This window comes from Maudiozyma barnettii, assembly GCF_903064755.1.
Source record: "Maudiozyma barnettii strain CLIB 1767 genome assembly, contig: KABA2_10, whole genome shotgun sequence".
Classification (NCBI taxonomy): domain Eukaryota; kingdom Fungi; phylum Ascomycota; class Saccharomycetes; order Saccharomycetales; family Saccharomycetaceae; genus Maudiozyma; species Maudiozyma barnettii.
This window is the reverse complement of record NW_024545247.1, coordinates 366,672-388,449: the sequence shown is the minus strand read 5'-3', so window position 1 is coordinate 388,449 and position 21,778 is coordinate 366,672. Positions and strand designations below refer to the sequence as shown.

The window sequence follows — 21,778 nt, the reverse complement described above, 5'->3', positions numbered from 1 at the left end:
AAAAAAAAAAAATTCGTTCCAGCAATAGTTTTCTCCTATTAATGGCGAAGTTTTTATAAATATATATTCGCACTTATAACTATAAACTATAGAGTACTTCGAGAAGACAAAAAATAATTTGTCAATGGTATAATAGCAAGTATCGTTATGTATATATATATATAAGTATAGGTATATGATTTCTGACAGTACCTTCAATATTTCTTTTCTATTGCCTTTTTAATTATATAATAACGAACGTTACGAAGGTTTCTTTCACTTTATTCTTTGTTTTATCATTTTTGGTTTCTTAAAGTTATAGAAGAAAACAAGGGACAGAGAGAGAGAAAGAGAAAATCACAGAAGTTAAATTAGATGCCCAATTACCTGTTTGTATATCGATAAATTAGAAAAACACCTAAACTATTAGTTACATATTTAACTGTTTAAACTTATTCGATGTTGTTGTTGTCAATATCGTGGAGAAGTTTTGGCTGTTCCGCAGTCTTTCGGGCCCCCTCTAAGTAAAAGGGACAACGTATTACCGTAAGCAATGCAAGATCTACTCAATATTCGGTCAGTGTTTCTGCCTGTCTTCTATTAAACAAGAGACAGGGGAAGAAACAACAAGAGGGCAGTGGCTGTCTTTGTTTATCTATTCATTTCTTCACATCCAATGTTTTGTTTTGTTTTGTTTGTTTTTTTTACAAGTTTTCTGAATTGTTTAAGGTCTGTTGCAAGTTGTAATACCGTTCCGTCTATTCAAGTGAATGATACCCCCGTAGAAGCATCTTTGAAGGATGGCTACTGATCCCTTCCCGAATTCGGAAGTAGGGCAATTGGTGAAGAACTAACATGATAAAGAATAGAATACGATATGGAAAGCGATCTGCTAATATCATCTTGAAAATCAGATAGACTGCCGTTTCGTGCACTCATCCTGACAATAACCGATTACTCGACTCTTCACGTCACATATCTTGAACGAGCATATATATATAGAAAGATTTACATAATCAACCATTCGTATCTGCTAGTAACTCTTGTCTTCCTTACAATTATCAGAATTGTAAGAAAACTTGAAAAAAAAAGTTACAAAATTTTTCAGCATTGTTTATATAATCATATATTTTAGTATTGAGTTGTTTTGCACTGCGGTGATTGTAATGGGAAGGAAAGGGGATAAGGAGAGGAACAATTTCAAGATCGTAAATTTTTTTTTCTGAGAAGAGCAATAAAGAAGGAATCTTGTACATAACTTGTTTTACTTCGTTTGTTGTAAGTATTATAACCTTGTCCCTGTTTACTACATCTGATATATATAGATATAGATATATTTCATAATCGACTTGTGAGTCAGTGTTTGTTAACTAAATCTTACCGTGTTTTTGTTTTTTTGAATAATTATTTTTCTATTAAGTAGTGGAATGCTAACTAGATCAATAAAAAGCATTCGTTATAAAACACTGCCCACATTATATACTACTATTTTTAATTACACCACAATGAGTAAGAAGATCTCTTACGATTCGCAGAGACAAGCTTCACTGTCACAACAATTCGACCATGTTAAGGCCATGATTGACACTGAGTCCAATGCTAGGGCAACCGAACCTGTGTCTTTACTAGCGGTCTCTAAATTGAAACCGGCTAGCGATATACAGATCCTTTACGATCATGGTGTCAGAGAATTCGGTGAGAATTACGTACAAGAATTAGTAGAGAAAGCTGAATTGTTACCATCAGATATCAAATGGCATTTCATTGGTGGTTTGCAAACAAATAAATGTAAAGATTTGGCAAAAGTACCTAATTTAGCATATATTGAAACCCTGGATTCCTTAAAGAAGGCCAAGAAATTGAATGAAGCTAGAGGTAACTATCAACCGGATCAACCAGCCATTAAATGTGACATTCAAATTAACACGTCCGATGAGAACCAAAAATCTGGTCTACAGGATGAAAATGAAATCTTTGAAATGGTACAATATTTAGTATCTGATGAGAATAAATATGTTACGCTGAGTGGGTTAATGACTATTGGGTCCTGGGATGTATCTCATACTGAGGGGGAAGAAAATAAAGATTTTTCAACTTTAGTTCAATGGAAACAAAAGATTGATGAGAAATTTGGTTCAAAGGTAAGATTATCAATGGGTATGAGTGCCGATTTTAAGCAGGCTATAAAGCAAGGAACTTCAGAGGTAAGAATTGGTACAGATATCTTTGGTGTTAGACCACCAAAGGATCAAGCCAAAATTTTATAAGTATTTTATATACACAAACAATTAATTAATGAATGATATTTTTAAAAAGATCTTTTATTGCATTTAAATATTTCTTTATGTTTTTGAAAAATTATTATATTTTTATGAATTTGTAATGAATCAAAGAAATTGGAAATTGGTTACTAAACGTAAATAAAAAAACAAAAGTGATAATCTCTTTTTAAAACATTTATACATAGATATCTTGCATTTTAGTTGATACAAGACAATTTGAAGTTCGAACTTTAAATTACACAAGACGAGACCTTTGATTTTAAAGGTTGACAATGTCGTTCATCCTCGAAGTAATTTTATTTCTCGATAAGAAGACAAGCATAAGAAATTAAAGCATTGTAAGATTATAGTCTAAAGCACTTACCCGTTGACTCATTATGTCCCGTAATCTATAAAAGGAAAGGTTTAGTATTTTGAGAGTATTCCTTATTCAATATTTTTGCAAGCTTATATTCAAAATTTCTCTGACCTTTAGCTGCGAAAACTTTTCTTTTCTGAGTCCTCTTCATCTATGAATGAGCATTTTATAGTGATAAAAAGATGTAGTAGTTGTGGTATCGCGGCACTGAAAAATTTGAAATTTTAAGGAAATGAAAGCCGTGATGACTTGAAAGAGAGATATATGTCATCGCCAGTTCATTTCATTTCACTTTAATATTTGTATTAATAAGCATATATTATGGACTTGTTTATATAATAAACAAGTAAATAAAAATCGATGGAGACATTTTTTATATGTTTTCTTAGTAACAATTGTCTCTTATTTTATATTCTACATTTAAAACTAAAGAACGAAGATTTTGCACACACCTTTGAAAGAAATGGCTCCGAATAAGATTGTTATTCTATATGGCTCTGAAACCGGTAATACGGAAGATTTTGCCAAGATCCTTTCCTATAAATTACAAAGGCTTCATTATCCACATACTCTGTCAACTGTTGGTGATTTTAATCCAACTGATATTATCAATGTGCGATATCTTTTTGTTCTATGTGCGACTACTGGTCAAGGTGAATTACCTAGAAATTGCCATGAACATTCATTCTTAGACAAGAACAAGAAGACGTTGTGGTCGTTCCTTAAGAGGAAGAACTTACCTGAGAATTTCTTATCTCATATTAATGTTGCTTTTTTTGGTCTTGGTGATTCATCATATCCTAAATTTAATTATGCCATTAGAAAATTACATGCTAGAATGGTCGAACAATTAGGAGCCACTGAGATTTTTGATAGATTAGAGGCTGATGAACAAGCTATGGCTGGGAGTAATAAAGGTACTGGTAGTGGTGTTGAGTCAGTATATTTTGAATATGAGAAGAGAGTATTAGAATACGTAGAGAAGAAGTTCCCAAAAAGAAAAGTGGATGGCCAAATGGTTGAAAGAGTTGCTATTGATGATTCCATCTATTTACAACCTAAGAGTCATTTATGTTTGGATCAAGATTCCAAAAGTGATAACACCGATGTGAAGGTGACAACACCATTAAAGTTTACTAACGATTCAGCGATAAGATATGGTAAAGTAAAAAAAAATAAAATGATAACTGCTCCGGATCATTTCCAAGATGTTAGAGAATTTGTTTTCACAAATGTCAATAATGTGGATCATAAGGATCGCTATGAAGCTGGTGACACAGCATCGATCTTCCCATGTAATTCTGATAAAGCAGTGCAACAATTTCTTGATACACAGGACCATTGGTTACCTATCGCTGACAAACCACTGAAGTTCACCAATGGGATTCCGGATGCTTTAAAATCTGGAGGTGTTATAGAGCCGTTGACATTACGCAACATTCTAAAATATCATTGTGATATTACATGTATTCCAAGGACCAGTCTATTTATGAAGATCTGGATGTTTGCAACTGATGTCTCCAGGATGGAACGTGGTGAGGGCCAATTAGAACAACAACGTGACAAGTTGAAAGAGTTCGCCACCGATCAAGATATGCAAGAACTATACGACTATTGCAATAGGCCTCGGAGATCCATTCTCGAGGTCATCGAGGATTTCTTGTCGTTAAGACTACCTTGGGAGTATTGCCTGGACTACCTTCCATTGATCAAGCCTCGTTATTATTCTATCTCCAGTGCTCCCAACGACCCTAACATCCAATTGACTGTAGCAATTGTCAAATATAAGACAATGTTACGAAAGATAAGAACGGGTATCTGTACTAATTTCATTGCCCACTTACAAGAAGGTGAAGTGATTCGTTACAACATCTATAATAATCATTTAATCCGGGAGCAATACAAGCAAAACCCAATGGTACTAGTGAGTCCCGGTGTAGGCATTGCGCCGTTGATGTCCGTCATCAAGGAGGAACCTCAACTATGTGACAACTTACAATTGTTCTTCGGATGTCGATTCAAGGATAAGGACTATATCTATCAGGAGACCCTAGAGAAATGGGGGAAGGAGGGTCGTATTGAATTGCATCCTGTGTTCTCTAGAGACAGAGAGAATTCTCCGGATACGAAGTATGTGCAGGATGTTCTTTGGAAGCTTGGAGAGTTTGTGACGAACCTGTTGGTGGAGAAGAAAGCATTGTTTGTGCTATGTGGTGCCTCAGGGAAGATGCCTATCCAGGTGAGATTGACGGTGATTGAGATGTTAAAAAAATGGGGTGGTTTTACTAATGATGAAGCGGCTACCAGTTATTTGAAAGAGATGGAAAGAGAGGATAGATATTTACAAGAGACGTGGTAGAAAAACAGTATCACGTTTGTAGTAGATGCTAGATAATAATAATTGTCAGATTGATTATATGTTTTGTGTAAATATGTGTATAAAGTTACATGAATAAAAAACAAACAAAATCTAACGAGAGGGAAAAAAAAACCTATGCCTGATTATAGTAGTAGTAATAGTAATAGTAAATAATAATATATATATAAAAGGAGAAGAAGGGGGAAAGCAACAACAATGAGTGTACAATCATTCTTCTTCATTGAACTTAGGAGCCAAGAAGAATTGTAGGAACCCACTAGCCAAATCGTATTGGAATAAAGCAGGAGCCTCACTAGACAATCTAATTCCAATATTTTCCGACAATACGGACCCCTTGACGATATCCAATAGATATTTAGCACCGAAGGTCAAATCTACGGGAGATTCCATCTCTAATTTAATAGATTCCTGTGGTTTTTCCATATCGACGAACGGTTGTAATAGGACAGAACCTGAACCGATATCACCTTCTGTGCTGAATTTAATGTTATCCTTTGTCACGGCGATGGACAGCGAATCACCTAATTGCGATAAATCACGAACGTTCTTAGAGAACTCAGAAGATGGCAAGCTAATAGTAGTTTCATATTCCAATTCTTCGATCTTTAAGAAATCTGCGTCGATATCCATTAATTTCAAAACATATTCTGCGACACGTCCCTTTTTATTATCTTCAAAGACCAAACCGATGTGATCTGGAGTGTCATCTGCGATCAAAGTCAGAGTATCGGAATTGTTACCACAACGTAGGATCTTACTTAGAGAGCTTAGATCCAGGCCTAATGTGACTGGACGATCACATCTGTATTCTTGGAATGCTTCGACACCGATCTCCAAAGACACCAATAGGACACGAGAGTCATCGACGGCTTGAGCGATGATACCGTCTGATTTACATTGGAAGTTTACTAGTTGGACACAGTCCTTGAACCCGTCGATGATTCTTTTGAAAAGAGATGCTTCTTCAAATTTAGCTTCTAGCATAGTGGTTTGATTTGAATATATATATATATTTATAAGTTGATTGAGTATCTGAACCTTGTTGATACTTTAAGAAGGATATGAGATAAATAAGAGAGAAAGGGTAAGGATCAACAACACCAAAAAAAGAGAAGAGATATTCTCTTATAATATATTAAAAAGCAAAAGAGCCCAATATTTTCGAGAAAGTGAAAAATTTCAGTCCAAGGAAACAAAATAAAATAAAATAAAAAAATGTTACGCGTCGCGTTTCACATTAATTAATTAATAATCTCATACATATATATATATATATATATTAGGTCATGAAAGTAGGGTCCATCACAACCGTCTAATACATAACCCTTAAAACTACAAGATATAACGTAACAAATTTTTTAATTTAATTTAATTTAATTTTTTATTTTATTATAAAATTTAATAATAATAATAATAGTATATATATTCCAGAATATTTTAATTATTTCTCGATATTACTACTTTTCATCTTTGTAAGACAAAGAGTAATAACAATAGAAAAATTGAAAGTAAAAAGATAGATAAAGAAGACAAAATTTTTATAAATAAACTAATTAATTAGTTTATTCGGCACGAGTAGCCATATATAATTCCTTTTCAGATTCATATCTTTTCTTGTCAGCGGCAGCCTTAGCTTCATAAGGTATTTTACCTTCTGGGGTTAAAGCCTTCCATCTTTCACCTAGTAATCTACCAATTTGACCGAAAGTGACATCTGGGTTTTCAGATCTTACGATATCTCTGTTTTCATTAGCGAAAAACATGTAGGCGGACAAAGCTCTCTTTGGAGCATTTGGGTCCTTCTTCTTTCTGGTAGTTCTCTTCTTAGTTTCTCTTGGAGCCATTTTGTATATATATGTATATGTGTGTGGGTATGTGTTGGTATTACAAAAAAAATAAAATGAGAAAAAGACAAAAAATAAGGGAACACGAGAAAAAACAAGGCAAAGAAAAAAAAAGATTACAAGAAATACTGGTAATAAACGAAATAAAATAAAATAAATAATAAGTGAAATAAATTTAAAGAAAAGGAGAACATTTGTATAATAAGTTAAATTAATAGTGTAAACTATTAGTTATATTTATACTCTTAAATCTATAATGGGTAAATGACCAAACGTAAGAAAAAATAAAATAAAACAAATAATAAACAAATACAAATGCCCCATTATAAGCACCAACACAACACAACACTAACTAATTTTAATGAGTGTACTGGTAGAGAGAGAGACATTCAAATAATAATTAGCATCCCAATAAATTCTTACTTCCACACACAAACTAACGCGTACATAATTAAGAAATAAGAGTGGTACTAGCAGTATTCCCTAATAACTAAGCGTGCTATAATAACTCATACACGCCGATAGGTATAGTAAATATGGTAATAAAATAGCCAGCGGGAAAAGAACCAGATAAAAGAATAGCCAGTACTGTTCAGCACTAGTGCCATTGACAATACACACCCACCCACACAATATAGCAAAGAGTTCTTACCGTGTGTAATGTAATGGCGTGTAGTAATATTATTTATCTATGGTGCGTGCGTTGTGTTGTCTCCATTATGCAAAATTCATCGCTTTTTCTTGTTTTGTCGACTTCGCTTCGCTTCGTGTATCGTCTCACTAAAACGAAAGTCGACGGGTGAACATATATTTTATAGTAAGAAAAGAGAGTACAGAAAGAAAGAGAGCGGGAGAGGTGTTGTATATTATGGGTCTACCCGTGTCTGTTTTTTCGCATATTAAGTGAGTATAATATGGCACGCTTCATGCTATTTATTACTCTGTATACATAGTTCATTTGTATGGTAGTTTGTATGGCAGTGTGCATACTATAAGATAGTACTGAATTTTGTTTATGCGTGGGTTAAAAGATAGAGAGAATCTTGCTTAAGGGAGAGAGAGAGAGAGAAATCAACTAACCATTAATATTCATAATACAGGGTACGTTATTCAATTCAATTGAGTATATTAATATTAAATTACTGTAAAAACTTATGTCTTTCAATCAATTTTATTATGAATAGTGACTTGTTCATTATTGCAATAACTTTATTAATATATTCATTTTCTTATAGTACAGAATTATAGCTCCATAAAGAGTATAATATCAGTATGGTTCTTTGAATACAATAATAACAATAATATTATTACCTTATCTTGTATGCAATTGCGCTATGCACATATATATATGTAGCAGTATAATACATACAAAGCAAATACAAAGACTAACAGAAAATAATAGTATTTTCTATCTTACAGTAACAGGAACTTAAAATACATGTTCATTTATCCTTTATCTCTTTCCCTATATATATATATTCTATTTTTTTAAAAGAACAAAAAATAAAATTAGTTTTTCTAACTTCGCGGTATAAACTAACCTCAATCGACTACTATTACATGTTAAACTAATATACAGTTATATAGTTATATATATTAGATATAACCCATTAAGTTAGTACATATATGCACTATGGACCACATATATTATTGTTATTTATTATTAGCATTGTAATATTAATATCAGCATTAAACCGTCAAATGTCACAAACTATCTATGTTTTATTGAATTTTGTTAGGAAGAACTGTCCTTTGGGCTTCGTCTCCTGGAATTCGCAGTGGTTGTTTTCGTCTGTGCGGGGTGTTGTCTGAGTTTACTTATGTTTTTATACATTCTGGGAATGGACAGGGGGAGGGAGGCAGAATGCACAGAATTCGTTGTAGCACATGTATAACTGGTTTGTTTGGGGTGTGTGGGTGGCTGTTGCTTGCTTGACGTTTCTGACGTATTCTGGCTCGTTTCTTTTTCGGGAGACCTAACCCCGTGGCTGTGATATCATGCTGTACGGTAGAGTCATGTGATCTGGAATTATATAAATAAATATATCTTTTAGGGTTAATGATCTTGCAATAACTTTGAATTAGGGTTTCTTCTTTTTCAATAATTACTATACTAGTATATATATATGTATATGTATACGTTAATATCTACCTGTTTTATAATTATTGGGCTAATGTCTTATTTACAATGCATCTTCAGATATATATGCTAATGGAGGAGGGATGCGTATTCTAGTGTTTATCAACTATCAATTGTTTGAAGATGACGATGACGATGACGACGACTTGAATTCATTGTAATGTCGTAAATATTGTTCAGGTCCAAACCCTTTACTTTGTACATATCCACCAACTAATCTATTCCCATAATGAATTTTGGCAACACATCTATCTATGCAACACATCTCACCTTTTGCTAAATCTCCTTCACTATAGCCATCCCTTGAGATACATTTCTCAAGACAACTCTTTAATATATTATTAAATGTCGCATTCATAGCATCAAATTGAACTTCTGCTATATCTAATTTCTCTTGTGACACTTCTTGTCCAGGAAAGGATCCCATAAACATAGACATCTTCCACTATATATCTGATTCTCTGATTCTCTTGTATTTTCTATATGGATGCCTTTGTATGTGTTTGTGTGTGTCCATCTCTCTTTCTATATATATATATATATATATATATATATCTTCATTTTTTTCTCTCTCTTTCTTTCTTTTTTTTGCTGTAATTTCTATTGAAGTACCATTATTTTTAATATAAAAGGAAAATTTTATATTTATATAGTTATAGATTTAGATAGTTGAAGGAGGAATAAATTAACACTATACTCTACATACACATACACACAATAACCAATCAATCAATTCGACTATGAGAATTCTTATTACTAATGATGACGGTCCTTTAAATGACGATTGCTCTCCATACATTAGACCCTTTATTCAACATATTAGAAGAGCTCATCCCCATTGGAAAATTACCGTCTGTGTTCCACACGTTCAAAGATCATGGAATGGGAAAGCTCACTTGGCCGGTAAAGATCTGACAGCAACATTCATCTATTCAGATATAGAGAAAGATGACAATTCCTTTTGGGGTCCATTCAATAAACCACAATTATTACAATCCAAGGACTCAAAATTACCTTACATTATTAACCCTGAAATTCCCTCCGATTCAATCGAATGGATCCTGGTCAATGGTACCCCCGCATCGTGTGCAAACATTGCATTGCATCTTTTGAAAGATACGAAGTTTGATTTGGTGATTTCGGGTCCAAATGTCGGTAGAAACTCATCTGCTGCGTATATTACTTCAAGTGCAACTGTGGGTGCCGCTATGGAATCGGTCATCACTGGCGATACGAAAGCAATTGCTGTATCGTGGGCATATTATGATAACAGGAAGATTGTGCCGTCGAAGCTGATGAAGATGGCCTCTATAAGAACCACTCAAATCATATCACATCTATGGGAAAATTGGGATCCTCAAACGGATATTTATAGTATAAATGTACCTTTAGTTGATGAATTGTCGGGCTCTACAAAGATCTTTTATGCCCCAATATGGGAAAATAGATGGACTGCGATCTTCAATGGACCTCATGTTAGAGAACCAATCAAGGGTAACTTAATTGAAGATGGGAATGATACTGATCAAATTTCTTTCAATTGGTGTCCCGATTTTAAAAATCATAAGAATTCATCACATTATGATGGTTTGGTCGACAGTGATCAGATCGCTCCTGGAACTGATATGGATATCATTGAAAGGAGAAATATTAGTGTGACGCCATTGAGAGCTACTTTTAGATCAATGGAACATTTAAATGGAGAATTGATTACGAAATCAAATAATACAATTGTAGATGAGGAAACTGTGGCTATTGACAATTCAACCAACGATTTTGTTGCTGCATTGACAATCTCTAGAGATGAATACATCTATGAACCAATTAAAAATGCATTTAAGAAATATCTTCCACTGTATACCATTCAATCAAGATTACCAGATAATTTTTCATCAATGAAGAAACTTATTCAATATGGTGATTATGAACAATTAGATGTCGATAAATTAATGCTAGAAAATTCAAAATATTTTGCTAATTCGTATATCTATAGAAAGGCTCTCATTAGGAAACATTACTTGGCTCATACTATCCATAGTTATACTGTGAAACACCCTGAATCAATACTAAACAAAGCTGTGTTGGAGTCACATACTTTGGATCTAGATTACGCCGAATTCTTAGACGATTCATTAGATGAAAACTGGGAACTAAGACAAGAATTGGAAAACGAAAAGAAATGGTGGATAGTTAAACCAAGCATGAGTGACAAAGGTCAAGGTATTAGAGTGTTTAAAACCATTGATGATTTACAAAAAATCTTTGATTCATTTGATGATGAAGCAAATGATGATTCTGCTGAATTCATGGACGATAATAAGATTATCATCTCCCAATTGCGTCATTTCATTGTTCAAGAATATTTAACTACTCCTCTATTGTTACCATCTATGGATAATAAAAAATTCCATATTCGTTGTTACATTACATGCAAGGGAGATTTGGAAGTATTCGTTTATAACAGAATGCTTGCATTGTTTGCTCCAACTAAATATAATGATGTCACTAAGGAGACAGAGTTTGATCCAACAGATTTAAAGAAATTACAAAGTCACTTAACTAATACTTGTCTTCAGTCGAAGAACGAAACTAAAGAATTGTCGGTTATGGAATTTGATAATCTTAATGATATCTCCAATGATAATAAGAGAAAGATAATAAAACAAATCCATGAGATTTCACATGATGTTTTTCTGGCTGCTGTAACAGTCAACAGAATGAACTTTCAACCATTGCCTAATGCGTTTGAAACATACGGTGTTGATTTCTTGGTTGATTCTAATTATGAGGTCAAATTGCTTGAAATCAATGCATATCCAGATTTCAAACAAACTGGTGATGAATTGAAATCATTAATCGATGAGCTTTTCCTAAATATCACAAAGAGTGTCATACGCCCATTATTAGATTCCGACCAAACCGAAGATTGTGATGCAGAAATATTCACAAAGGTACTAGAACATAAATCTAATGAATGGAATTAGAAAAGAAAGAATTCTTTTTTAAATATCAACAGTAATAACAGCATTGTTATTTAATGCACATATACGTTAATCTATACATATACACAATAATATAATTACATTCCCTTATCTCTCTTTCTATTACGCCATAAAATAAATGTAATGAAAGAGAAAAAATATTGAAAACAAAAAATGTCAATTGCACTGGACCCTATCGAGAAATTTATTCATTATCTGCACCGGCCTCATCCGCTCCTTCTTCTTCCTCATTTTTACCAACAGATCTATTAGTTGTTGCACTAATAAGTCCTCTTTTAACAACTCGAAGGGCGTTTGGAACAGTCACACCATCTTCTTGCACTCCAGAGTATTCTTTACTCCAGGCCAATATCCTTTCTCGTATCCTGCAAGCTTTGTCCATATAATTCCTTATTGTCTTTAGATTCCTTATAAATTCTTGATTTCTTTGTAAAGCTATCTGTGCCATTTGTCGTGTGGTTTCCATTTGTTCGATGGCTTCGGATGATTCAAGATCCTTTAGAAGTATATTGAGACCATCGACGTCTTTAACTTCGGGCAACGCAAAGAATGGATCATTATCATGATCCATTTCTCCACTACCATTGCTACTATCTTGTTCATGATCATGATCTTTATCGTCAGACTTGTCGTTATTCTCATCTTCAGCGGTCTTGTCACTCTGTTCATTGTCTATGGTATTATCTGTAGTATCAGCATCTGGATTAGTTCCCGAAGTAATAGGTGGTGTTGTACTTCTCGATCCTTGATTATTAGTCTCGCCATCCTCTTCTTCATCTGGTAATGTTAAATTATGATTATATTTTTTCAATTTCAAGTTTTTCTCGTATAGTGGTTCAGGGAAATCACCTAGAAATACTTCCAATATTCTATTATATCTTATTATAGAATTCTGTTCTTTTTCAACCATAAGAACAGTTTGTTGGGATAAATTCTGTAATATAGAATTATTAAAAGTCCTTGCCACAGTAGGTCTATTGGAAATATCACTTAATGATGCAATCGGAGTTAAAATTTCTCTAACGTTAACCAAGTCATTTAAATCGATTTCTTCAACCTCATCCTCGTCTTCATCACCAAGACCATTCTTTGAAGATTTTTCTTCAGGGAAAAACTTCATACGTTTATGCATCCGTTGTAACAACTTATGTTCTGAACCGTTATAATATACGACATCTTCTTTCACAGAATGAGGATTCAAGTTGGCTCTAGTGACGATTTCACTCCCTTGCAGCAATTTGTTGCCTCTGTTAGAGACCACACCGGCTGCATCCGGATACACTAGTCTTCCGTCATTTGACCGTTTCAAAGGTCTGTAGTTCCCACTACGTTCCTTGATGATCCGTTGAGCAAATCTCCTTATGTATGCTTGTTCCTCCGAAGGAGAGAGCTCAGTTACGTTATCAGTAGTCATGTTAAAGATTTCTTAGCTCTTCAAAATATGTGGCAAAATATACTTCTAACAAATAAAAGATATATATATATATATGGATATATTAAAACAGGTAAAAATGTAAACAAATCCGTCCTGACTCCATAAACCTTCGCAAGGAACCTCTTATTTGTTGTATAAGTCAATCGTTTATAATGAAAATATCAATTGAAATATTCTAAACATTTTCAATTTTTCCTTCTTTGTTATTTTTCTGCCTTTTCAATCTTTCCGTCGGTTGTTATTACAGCGAAATGAAAAATAAAATTAAGGGAGGATTATCACTTCTATACTGTTTACTGCAATATATATAATAACAAGTTATACTATATACATATATATAGACATTGGTATCTGTATATGCAACGATGACAAATAGTACCAGGGTCGACATGGGTCGACAAAAAAAAATTACATTTATATATACTAATGTGGTCAATTCACTGGATCAGTCTAGTTGATAATTTAGTGTCTTTTGGATACTTTCAAAATTATCGATTTCTCACACAATGAACACATTTATTATCAGTGGTTTCTTACATATACATATACATATACATATATATATCCATCTTAGTTCAATGTTGAACACATATTTTATACTTAAAATGCAAATGAACCAATAACGGCAAGTCCCTCAGGCCGAGAGACGACAACGACAACGAAGATGACGATTCTTCCGTATTCAAACAGAATAATTGTAAGTACTCTCCATTGTTTCCGTTCGAGACACCACTGCTACATATCTTGAAACGAACAGATTCATCTCTAATAACCAATTGCTTTCCTTCAAGAGTAAATGAGAGGATCATAAATAGGAGTTACATCAGTTCAATTTACACCTAAGAATAAATAAAAATACCAATCGTTTCTCTCTTTTCAATAACGTTATGGGTCTTACTTGGACAATTTTGAAATGGTTTCTAGGACTATACCTAGTTAGTTCTTACAAAAGTGTCCCTGGTGCATATTTTGTAAGATTCTATGCTGCTATCTTTCCTATAGTACTAGGTCCTTTAATTACAGGTAACAAGAATACTAAAAATATTAAGAGATTACAAAGCAATGAAATGGCTGTTTTAGGTTATGTCAAGTATAAGACATACGCATCCCCAATGGAATGTGATTTCTATTTGCATAAGAATAATGCTACTTATTTCGTAGAATTAGATGTCTCTAGAGGTGAATTGATGACAAAGATATTACAAAAATTATTTGTGGAATCTGTTAAATATCCATATTTTCCTGTGGCTAGTGTATTCACAAATTTCTTAAAAGAAATTAAACCTTTCGAATCATACACTGTATCATCTAACATCTTATGTTGGGATAAAAAATGGATCTACGTCGCCAGTAGATTCATGAAGAAGAATGATACAATATTATGTTCATTTTCTTTAACTAAATATGTAGTCAAAGATGGGAGAAAGACTATCCCACCAAAGGAAGTATTTGAGTACTGTGGTATCTATAATGAAAAGGTCGAAAAGATTGCGCAAGATAATTATAAGATTTTGTCTGAAAGTTCAGGTTTCCATGATACTACGCTATTGGAACAATTAAAATATGATTATTTAGCATTATAGAAAGAGTCAACAGCAATCTGAACAGACTTTGCTCTCCCCCTTTTTTTAAAATGAAACATATTGGTTTAACTATTCATGACGAATTTATAGAATAATTATACACATATAAAAATTCGTACATACGTATATATATATATATATATATATACTTATTTTCTTATATAGCCTTTTTCTTTTAAAGTCTGCTTTGAGGACCTTATTACCTTTTATACAGTTACCGACTATAAAATATAAAATACTTCCAGCGATATTAAGAAACAAAACTCGGCAAAGCAAAACATACAAGTAATACATCATATAAGGAAAGAATATACTGACTAGTAAATACATTGATATATTGCACACTTTTCCCGAACTACGAATCTTCCAGGGACTCAAAACCAACCTAGTACCATCGTAGACTTTCAAATAGAGGAGGGAATATGGGTGTACAACTATCAATCCTAGCGCAATCGTCGCCATCCATTGGTATCTTTTCCTATATTGATGTCCTTGAAGATGTCCATTATATTGCACAACTAAATTCTTCTCGTTTTTTGAAGACTTGTAAAGCTGTTGATCCCAATGGTGAAATTATTATCAAGGTGTTTGTTAAACCAAGAGAAGGCTATTCTTTGACATCAACAGTAGAGACCCTAAATAATGAATCCATGTTATTGGGTCAATTACCAAATGTTTTAAATTATAGTAAGATAATAGAATCAAATAGGGCAGGTTACCTTATACGGCAACACTTGAGAAGGAATCTATATGACAGACTAAGTTCAAGACCGTACCTTCACGAGATAGAATCCAAATTTATTGCATTCCAGTTATTGCAGGCGTTGAATGATATACACAAACTTAACATTGTACATACTGATATTAAAACTGAAAATATTATGGTGAATAGTTGGAATTGGATAGCATTAACAGATTTTGCAGCTCATGTGAAACCAATCTATTTACCAGAAGACAATCCTGGAGAATTTTCGTTTTATTTCGATACTTCTAAGAGAAGGAATTGTTATATTGCACCTGAAAGATTCAATACCCAATTATACAATGATTCCGAAAAACGATACCAACCCTCTAAAGAAATGGATATTTTTAGTGCAGGTTGTTGTATAGCTGAACTATTTTCAGAGGGGATTCCCATTTTTAACTTATCGCAATTATTCAAATACAAGACTCAGGAATATAATGTATCTGAGTATTTAAATGAACATTTCCCCCAAAACGAACAATTAAAGGAACTGATAATGGATATGATTCAATTAGATCCATCGAAGAGGTTGTCTACTATACAACTACTAGCGAAGTATAGAGGTACCTTCTTTCCGGACTATTTTTATACATTCACATATGATTACTTTAGAACACTGGCATCTATGGTAACGAGTATTCCAAGTACAGGAAGTTTGACAGAGATGTGTCTTTTGGAGGACAAACAAAATGTATATAATAATTCGTTACTGAAGGTTTATAATGACTTCGGTACAATATGTACTTCACTCGATTTCCCAATCATTACAGATGAATCTAAACTATCAAAAAAGAAACTCCAATCCAATGTGTTTTCCTCGCAGTATATTAAGATTGGGTGTCATATATATGTTCAATTGAAGAGTTTCGACAGTTACAGAAATATACAACCAGTGCACGAGGAATGTGCCTTACTCTTCGTTTCATACCTTTCTCGAACACTACGAAACTTGACTTCTAATAGCAATAAGATTAAGTGTTTAGAATTATTAGCAGCATTTTCTCAGTTTATATCTGATGATAATAAGATTGATCGTGTGATACCATATTATGAGACATGTTTTGAAGAAGAAAACAACCAGATGATTCAAGCATTAAGTCTGCAATGTATCAACCAAGTTCTTACTAAAGTTGAACAAGTTAACAAATTGAACGAAAATGTATTTGTGGATTATTTACTTCCAAGAATTAAACGTCTATTGAATAGGAGTAAAGATCATCTTTATGTCCGGATGGTATTGGCAAATCTAATAGGTAATTTCGTGAGTTTGGTATCCAAATTTAGGGAGATATCCATAATGTCCAGTTTAAACTCTAATGAACAGGATAATGATGAGGATATTCTGATGAACAACAAGTATAATGGGAGATTAATGCAACAGATGGAAGATATTATTATATTGTTACTTACTGATTCAAGTGTATGGGTTAAGATATCCCTATTAGATAATGTGTTAAGTTTGTGCAAATACTTAGGAAAAGAAAAGACTAATGACATAATACTTAGTCATCTAATTACATACCTAAATGATAGAAACCCAATGCTCCGTATGGCTCTTGTCGAGGCAATTTCAGGTATCGCTATTTTATTAGGACCAGTGACATTTGAACAATACATTCTACCTTTATTAATCCAGACTCTAACCGATTCAGAGGAGCTAGTGATGACTGCCACTTTAGAAACATTACATGACCTTTGTAAGACAGGGCTTGTAAATCAAGTTAATACCTTTACTGTTGCAAATGAAATTTCTCCTTTACTATTACATCCAAATTATTCCATCCGTCAGTTTTCACTCTTAACTTTATTTGAAATATCACAACAACTTTCGAAGCCTGATCTATATTGTAATCTATATCCTATTATTAGGCCTTATTTCGGGTTCGAAGTTGAATTTGATCTGGATGTGATGCTAGACAGTTGCAAACCTCCAATATCAAGAACGATATTTAACCTACTTTGTAGTTGGTCATTACGTGCATCAAACTCATTATTTTGGAAACAAGTTATGTCCAAAGAAATTGACGCTTTTGGAAAACCGACCTCCACATTTATCACGAAAGACTATATTCCTAAGAATTATGGTCTTAATAACAGTGCATTAAGAAACGATAAGAATACAGATGATCGTCCAAACATTTTTGTAAAATCATTTGATAATTCAGAAATTCCTTTAACGACGGAAGATAAATTATGGATCGATAAATTTAAAACTTTAGGAATGAAAGATACGGACTTGTGGAAACTTTTGTGTCTTAGATCGTACGTATTAAGGACTAAGAACAAACCCAACGAAAAATCGCAATTAGGATTACATGACATTGATGAGAATCTAGATAAGAAGTATTCATCCATCGGAATAACTAATGTAATGCCGCACAATGTCTTTTACGACATTAAATTTATTGAGCAAGAAGAGGATGATTCAATAGAACTTCCTTTGTCCGAAAGTGATAATACACAACAGCAACTAATGGAGCAGTCGTTACGAACGAAAGAATCTATCCCAACCATTGTAAATATGAACGGTTCTTTAATTCTAAGGAATAAACCTTCTGCAATAACTACACCTAATCTTCGCAATATTTATGTTCAATTAGAGCCTAATAGAACACATAATCAAGTACACAAGCCATATTCAAATCTGAAATCTGATGATTGTCGTTTCACAATACCCGAATATGTAGTTTCTAATAGTTACGAGGGTGATGTTGAATCCATTGAACGCTTTCTGAAAAGCATAGACATATCCCCGAACCTTTCTGATTATAAGGAATTTGGGATAATAAGTAATACTGTTAAGAAAGACGAAAAATCAATGACTTCATTACAGGGGAAACCAATTTGCACAATATCCAAAAACATCAGAAACTCAATTGTATCTGTATGTGTATCATCAGGAAGTAGAAACCCCTACATGGTGACAAGTTCTTTACAAGGTATAATCAGCGTCTATTCAATGAGAAATATTGTTAATAGAGAAACTTATGAACCTGAATTATTCTTTAATTGCAAAGCAACTTTAACAAATATGATCATGCTACAAGGTTTTGATACTTTTGTTGTTGCTACAACCGATGGCTTTGTGAGATTTTTCAGAATATTACAGTATGATCCGTTGCATGAAAGTAGACAGTCAACATACATCAAGGAAATTAGAAAATTCCATATGAGTGGTAAACCAAATAATTGCGGCCCCAAAGTAGTTACTGATGGAGAAGAACATGTTATAAAGATGGGAGAGTACATGACAGAAGATAAGGCATACTTAATATGTTTGACAAATCGTTCAAGAATATTTTATTTTGATATTCGTAGGTTGGATAACATGAATTTTATTGACATTCCTGTATCACATGGTGGTATAACCACATTCTGTACAAACAAGGAGAGTAATATATTGATAATAGGTACAACCAAGGGTATCATCGATATATGGGATTTAAGATTGAACATTTTGGTGAACTCATGGACTTTCGACAATAGTTGCATCATAAAAGAGATCCATCTGATGCCTCAACTTGGTAAAAATATAATATTAATATTAGGTGGTTCATCTAATGGTATATTATCTGTGTGGAATTATGCTAAGGCCCAGTGTCGTTTAATTGTAGCACTTCCAGGAAGGAGTCCCTCTATAGAACGATTTCAACCCTTTACAAAGAAGTTGGAAAGTCTCAAATATAATACAGATAATATTAGCACTACGGTGTCGACTGTACATACTCAAGGGACTACAATTATCTTTTCAAATAATAAAACTTCTGATGTATTCATGCTCGATCTTTCGAATACAAATCATTCCAAGGTTCTCCTCGGTCCAAATAAATCTGGATATATATTCGGTGGAAGAAAAGGTACCATAAATACAACTATTGTTTCTATACAGCATGCTTCTGACACTGGAGAGATGTCTAGTCCAAAGAATAACTTGTTAAATGTGGAAAATATGGTAACCATTATTGAGACCGTCCAAAAACAAGACAAATTGTATCTTTTGGTAGGGGATAGCTTGGGAATCATCAATGTGTATGAATAAGGAACTGGCCATATCAGATCTGGTAGCCTACTTCTCTTATATGTTTTCTGAATAGCCCCATACCTTTCATTATGCATGCTGTACGCCAACTTTAGTGCAAAAAACAAACAAACGTTGAACGATATTTTTCTCCCTTTGGGTTCAAGGAGCTTCCTTCTCTTTTTTTTTAATTTTTTTTCAGAGTTCCCTCTAATTTGTGATGGACAACAAGAACAGTTTCGCAGTGGTTTCCATAATATGAGTAAGTCCCTTCAATTGAACAATAAAAAGAGATTCACTTCTTAACTAATTAATAACATTTTATCCTTTTGATTATGTAGTTAGATTACATTCTTGTGAAAGGCAACACAGTCTATATACCTATACATATACATTCACAAGACATAACAATAATAATGCCGATCGATCAAGAAAAATTAGCTAAGTTACAAGCCCTAACTAACAAGAACAAAGTTGGTGGTGCCAGAAGAAAGGCTGGTTCAAAGACCGCTGGTTCTGCCACTGCCGTTGCCAGAGATGATTCCAAACTTTATTCTACTATTGCCAAACTAAATGGTGTTACTGTTGACAATGTTGCAGAAGCCAATTTTTTCCATGAAGATGGTAGCGTTTTGCATTTCAACAAAGTTGGTTTACAAATGGCTAAGGATTATAACACCAGTGTCGTATATGGTCTTCCAGAAAAGAAAAAGCTTGACGAAATGTTCCCTCAAATTCTTCCACAATTAGGTGCTGAAGCTTATCAAGCTTTGGCTCAATTGGAGGCTCAACTAAAGGAATTCGATGAAAAGAAAAAGGTTGACGAAGGTGCCAAGGTGGAAGATGCTAACTAGACTCTCTACCATGACGTCTCATTAGGGACCTTATTCTATAAGGGGTTGCGAATATATAAATAAACATATACGTATATATGTTAAAATGAGTACCACACATTTCCATTTAAAGAATTTCTCATCTGAACAAAATAAGTTCATAATGGTCTCAACCAATGTCTTTTTACATAGGTAGAAATAATAATAATAATATGCATATACATATATATATCTAATTGTTTACTAATTCTAAATACATAAGTTTGAAATCATATTATAGACTAATACCTTCCTTTTTAGCTCTCTCTAAAAACTCTTCAACTTTCCCATTTGTTATCTCTATCAATTTATTTCTATTTCTTCTACAAGTTAATGTATCTTGATGCCTCTTTAAAGCGTCCTTCCTTGCAAATCCTTTACCACATTTTGAACAGATGTGAGGTAATACTAATGAATGTGCCTTTTCGTGTCTACGTAAATCTGAAGATCTGAAAAATATCAAATCACATTGTGAACATGGGTATTTTTTGTCAGGTTTTTCCAGTGTTTTCTTCTTCGTTCGTGGTTTTGAAACTTTTTGTTGTGTATGTATAGTTGGTGGTTTATCATATTGTTGTTTATTTTGAGAATCCATAAATGATGAAAACACCGATTCAGTCGATAAAAGATCTTCTTTAGCAAATTTATTATAATCTCCATCTGAAGTTCGATTAGGAATAAGAGTTATGGATTCAGTATTGATTGGAGAAGATGCTAAAGACTGACCAAAAGATTCTCCATACGTTGAAGAAACTAAGGAATCGCCTAAATTATGAATATTATTATTATTATTATTGTTGTTGTTATTGTTGGTTGAATTATTGATGTGCTGGGCAGATATGCTTTCCGGGGTAATCACATTTCTCCCGAGACTCTCAGAAAGTGTAATCTTCCCAAAGTCAATCTCATTATACTTTATTCTCTTTAAGAGTTCTTTTATCGTCGGATCCACATTAGATATATTTAAAGATGTTGCAACAATAGCTTCAGCAGCCTGTTTGAAAAATGTCGCTTCCTCACTCATTGGTTAAATGATCTTTTCCCTACTTTCCTATTATCTTACCAAATATATTAAAAAATAACCTGTATCTTCTTATGTTATAGCCTTAAGAAGAATAACTTTTGTCAGCCTCTATTGCT

At 33.3% G+C, this 21,778-nt stretch overlaps 11 protein-coding genes across 11 annotated transcripts; 6 read left to right on the top strand and 5 right to left on the bottom strand.

The window, feature by feature from the left end:
- Positions 1-1,484: 1,484 nt before the first annotated feature.
- On the top strand, positions 1,485-2,246 carry KABA2_10S03872 (pyridoxal phosphate homeostasis protein; the record flags this gene model as incomplete). The annotated part of the gene is made up of 1 exon (XM_041552552.1): positions 1,485-2,246. The coding sequence occupies one exon, from the start codon at positions 1,485-1,487 to the stop codon at positions 2,244-2,246; it is 762 nt and encodes a 253-aa protein (XP_041408486.1).
- Positions 2,247-3,082: 836 nt separating this feature from the next.
- TAH18 (NAPDH-dependent diflavin reductase) lies at positions 3,083-4,978 on the top strand (the record flags this gene model as incomplete). Its single annotated transcript, XM_041552551.1, has 1 exon — positions 3,083-4,978. The coding sequence occupies one exon, from the start codon at positions 3,083-3,085 to the stop codon at positions 4,976-4,978; it is 1,896 nt and encodes a 631-aa protein (XP_041408485.1).
- Positions 4,979-5,206: 228 nt separating this feature from the next.
- POL30 (proliferating cell nuclear antigen) lies at positions 5,207-5,983 on the bottom strand (the record flags this gene model as incomplete). Its single annotated transcript, XM_041552550.1, has 1 exon — positions 5,207-5,983. One exon carries the CDS (start codon positions 5,981-5,983, stop codon positions 5,207-5,209), a length of 777 nt encoding a protein of 258 aa, XP_041408484.1.
- A 578-nt stretch (positions 5,984-6,561) lies between these two features.
- NHP6B (high-mobility group nucleosome-binding protein) lies at positions 6,562-6,843 on the bottom strand (the record flags this gene model as incomplete). The annotated part of the gene is made up of 1 exon (XM_041552549.1): positions 6,562-6,843. One exon carries the CDS (start codon positions 6,841-6,843, stop codon positions 6,562-6,564), a length of 282 nt encoding a protein of 93 aa, XP_041408483.1.
- Positions 6,844-9,092: 2,249 nt separating this feature from the next.
- On the bottom strand, positions 9,093-9,422 carry TIM12 (Tim12p; the record flags this gene model as incomplete). The annotated part of the gene is made up of 1 exon (XM_041552548.1): positions 9,093-9,422. The coding sequence occupies one exon, from the start codon at positions 9,420-9,422 to the stop codon at positions 9,093-9,095; it is 330 nt and encodes a 109-aa protein (XP_041408482.1).
- Positions 9,423-9,723: 301 nt separating this feature from the next.
- On the top strand, positions 9,724-11,967 carry PBY1 (putative tubulin tyrosine ligase; the record flags this gene model as incomplete). The annotated part of the gene is made up of 1 exon (XM_041552547.1): positions 9,724-11,967. One exon carries the CDS (start codon positions 9,724-9,726, stop codon positions 11,965-11,967), a length of 2,244 nt encoding a protein of 747 aa, XP_041408481.1.
- Positions 11,968-12,169: 202 nt separating this feature from the next.
- RXT2 (Rxt2p) lies at positions 12,170-13,399 on the bottom strand (the record flags this gene model as incomplete). The annotated part of the gene is made up of 1 exon (XM_041552546.1): positions 12,170-13,399. The coding sequence occupies one exon, from the start codon at positions 13,397-13,399 to the stop codon at positions 12,170-12,172; it is 1,230 nt and encodes a 409-aa protein (XP_041408480.1).
- A 908-nt stretch (positions 13,400-14,307) lies between these two features.
- Positions 14,308-15,003, top strand: KABA2_10S03718 (uncharacterized protein; the record flags this gene model as incomplete). Its single annotated transcript, XM_041552545.1, has 1 exon — positions 14,308-15,003. The coding sequence occupies one exon, from the start codon at positions 14,308-14,310 to the stop codon at positions 15,001-15,003; it is 696 nt and encodes a 231-aa protein (XP_041408479.1).
- Positions 15,004-15,425: 422 nt separating this feature from the next.
- VPS15 (ubiquitin-binding serine/threonine protein kinase VPS15) lies at positions 15,426-19,787 on the top strand (the record flags this gene model as incomplete). The annotated part of the gene is made up of 1 exon (XM_041552544.1): positions 15,426-19,787. One exon carries the CDS (start codon positions 15,426-15,428, stop codon positions 19,785-19,787), a length of 4,362 nt encoding a protein of 1,453 aa, XP_041408478.1.
- A 395-nt stretch (positions 19,788-20,182) lies between these two features.
- Positions 20,183-20,620, top strand: EGD1 (Egd1p; the record flags this gene model as incomplete). The annotated part of the gene is made up of 1 exon (XM_041552543.1): positions 20,183-20,620. The coding sequence occupies one exon, from the start codon at positions 20,183-20,185 to the stop codon at positions 20,618-20,620; it is 438 nt and encodes a 145-aa protein (XP_041408477.1).
- Positions 20,621-20,873: 253 nt separating this feature from the next.
- MET31 (Met31p) lies at positions 20,874-21,662 on the bottom strand (the record flags this gene model as incomplete). Its single annotated transcript, XM_041552542.1, has 1 exon — positions 20,874-21,662. One exon carries the CDS (start codon positions 21,660-21,662, stop codon positions 20,874-20,876), a length of 789 nt encoding a protein of 262 aa, XP_041408476.1.
- Between the last annotated feature and the right edge of the window lie 116 nt (positions 21,663-21,778).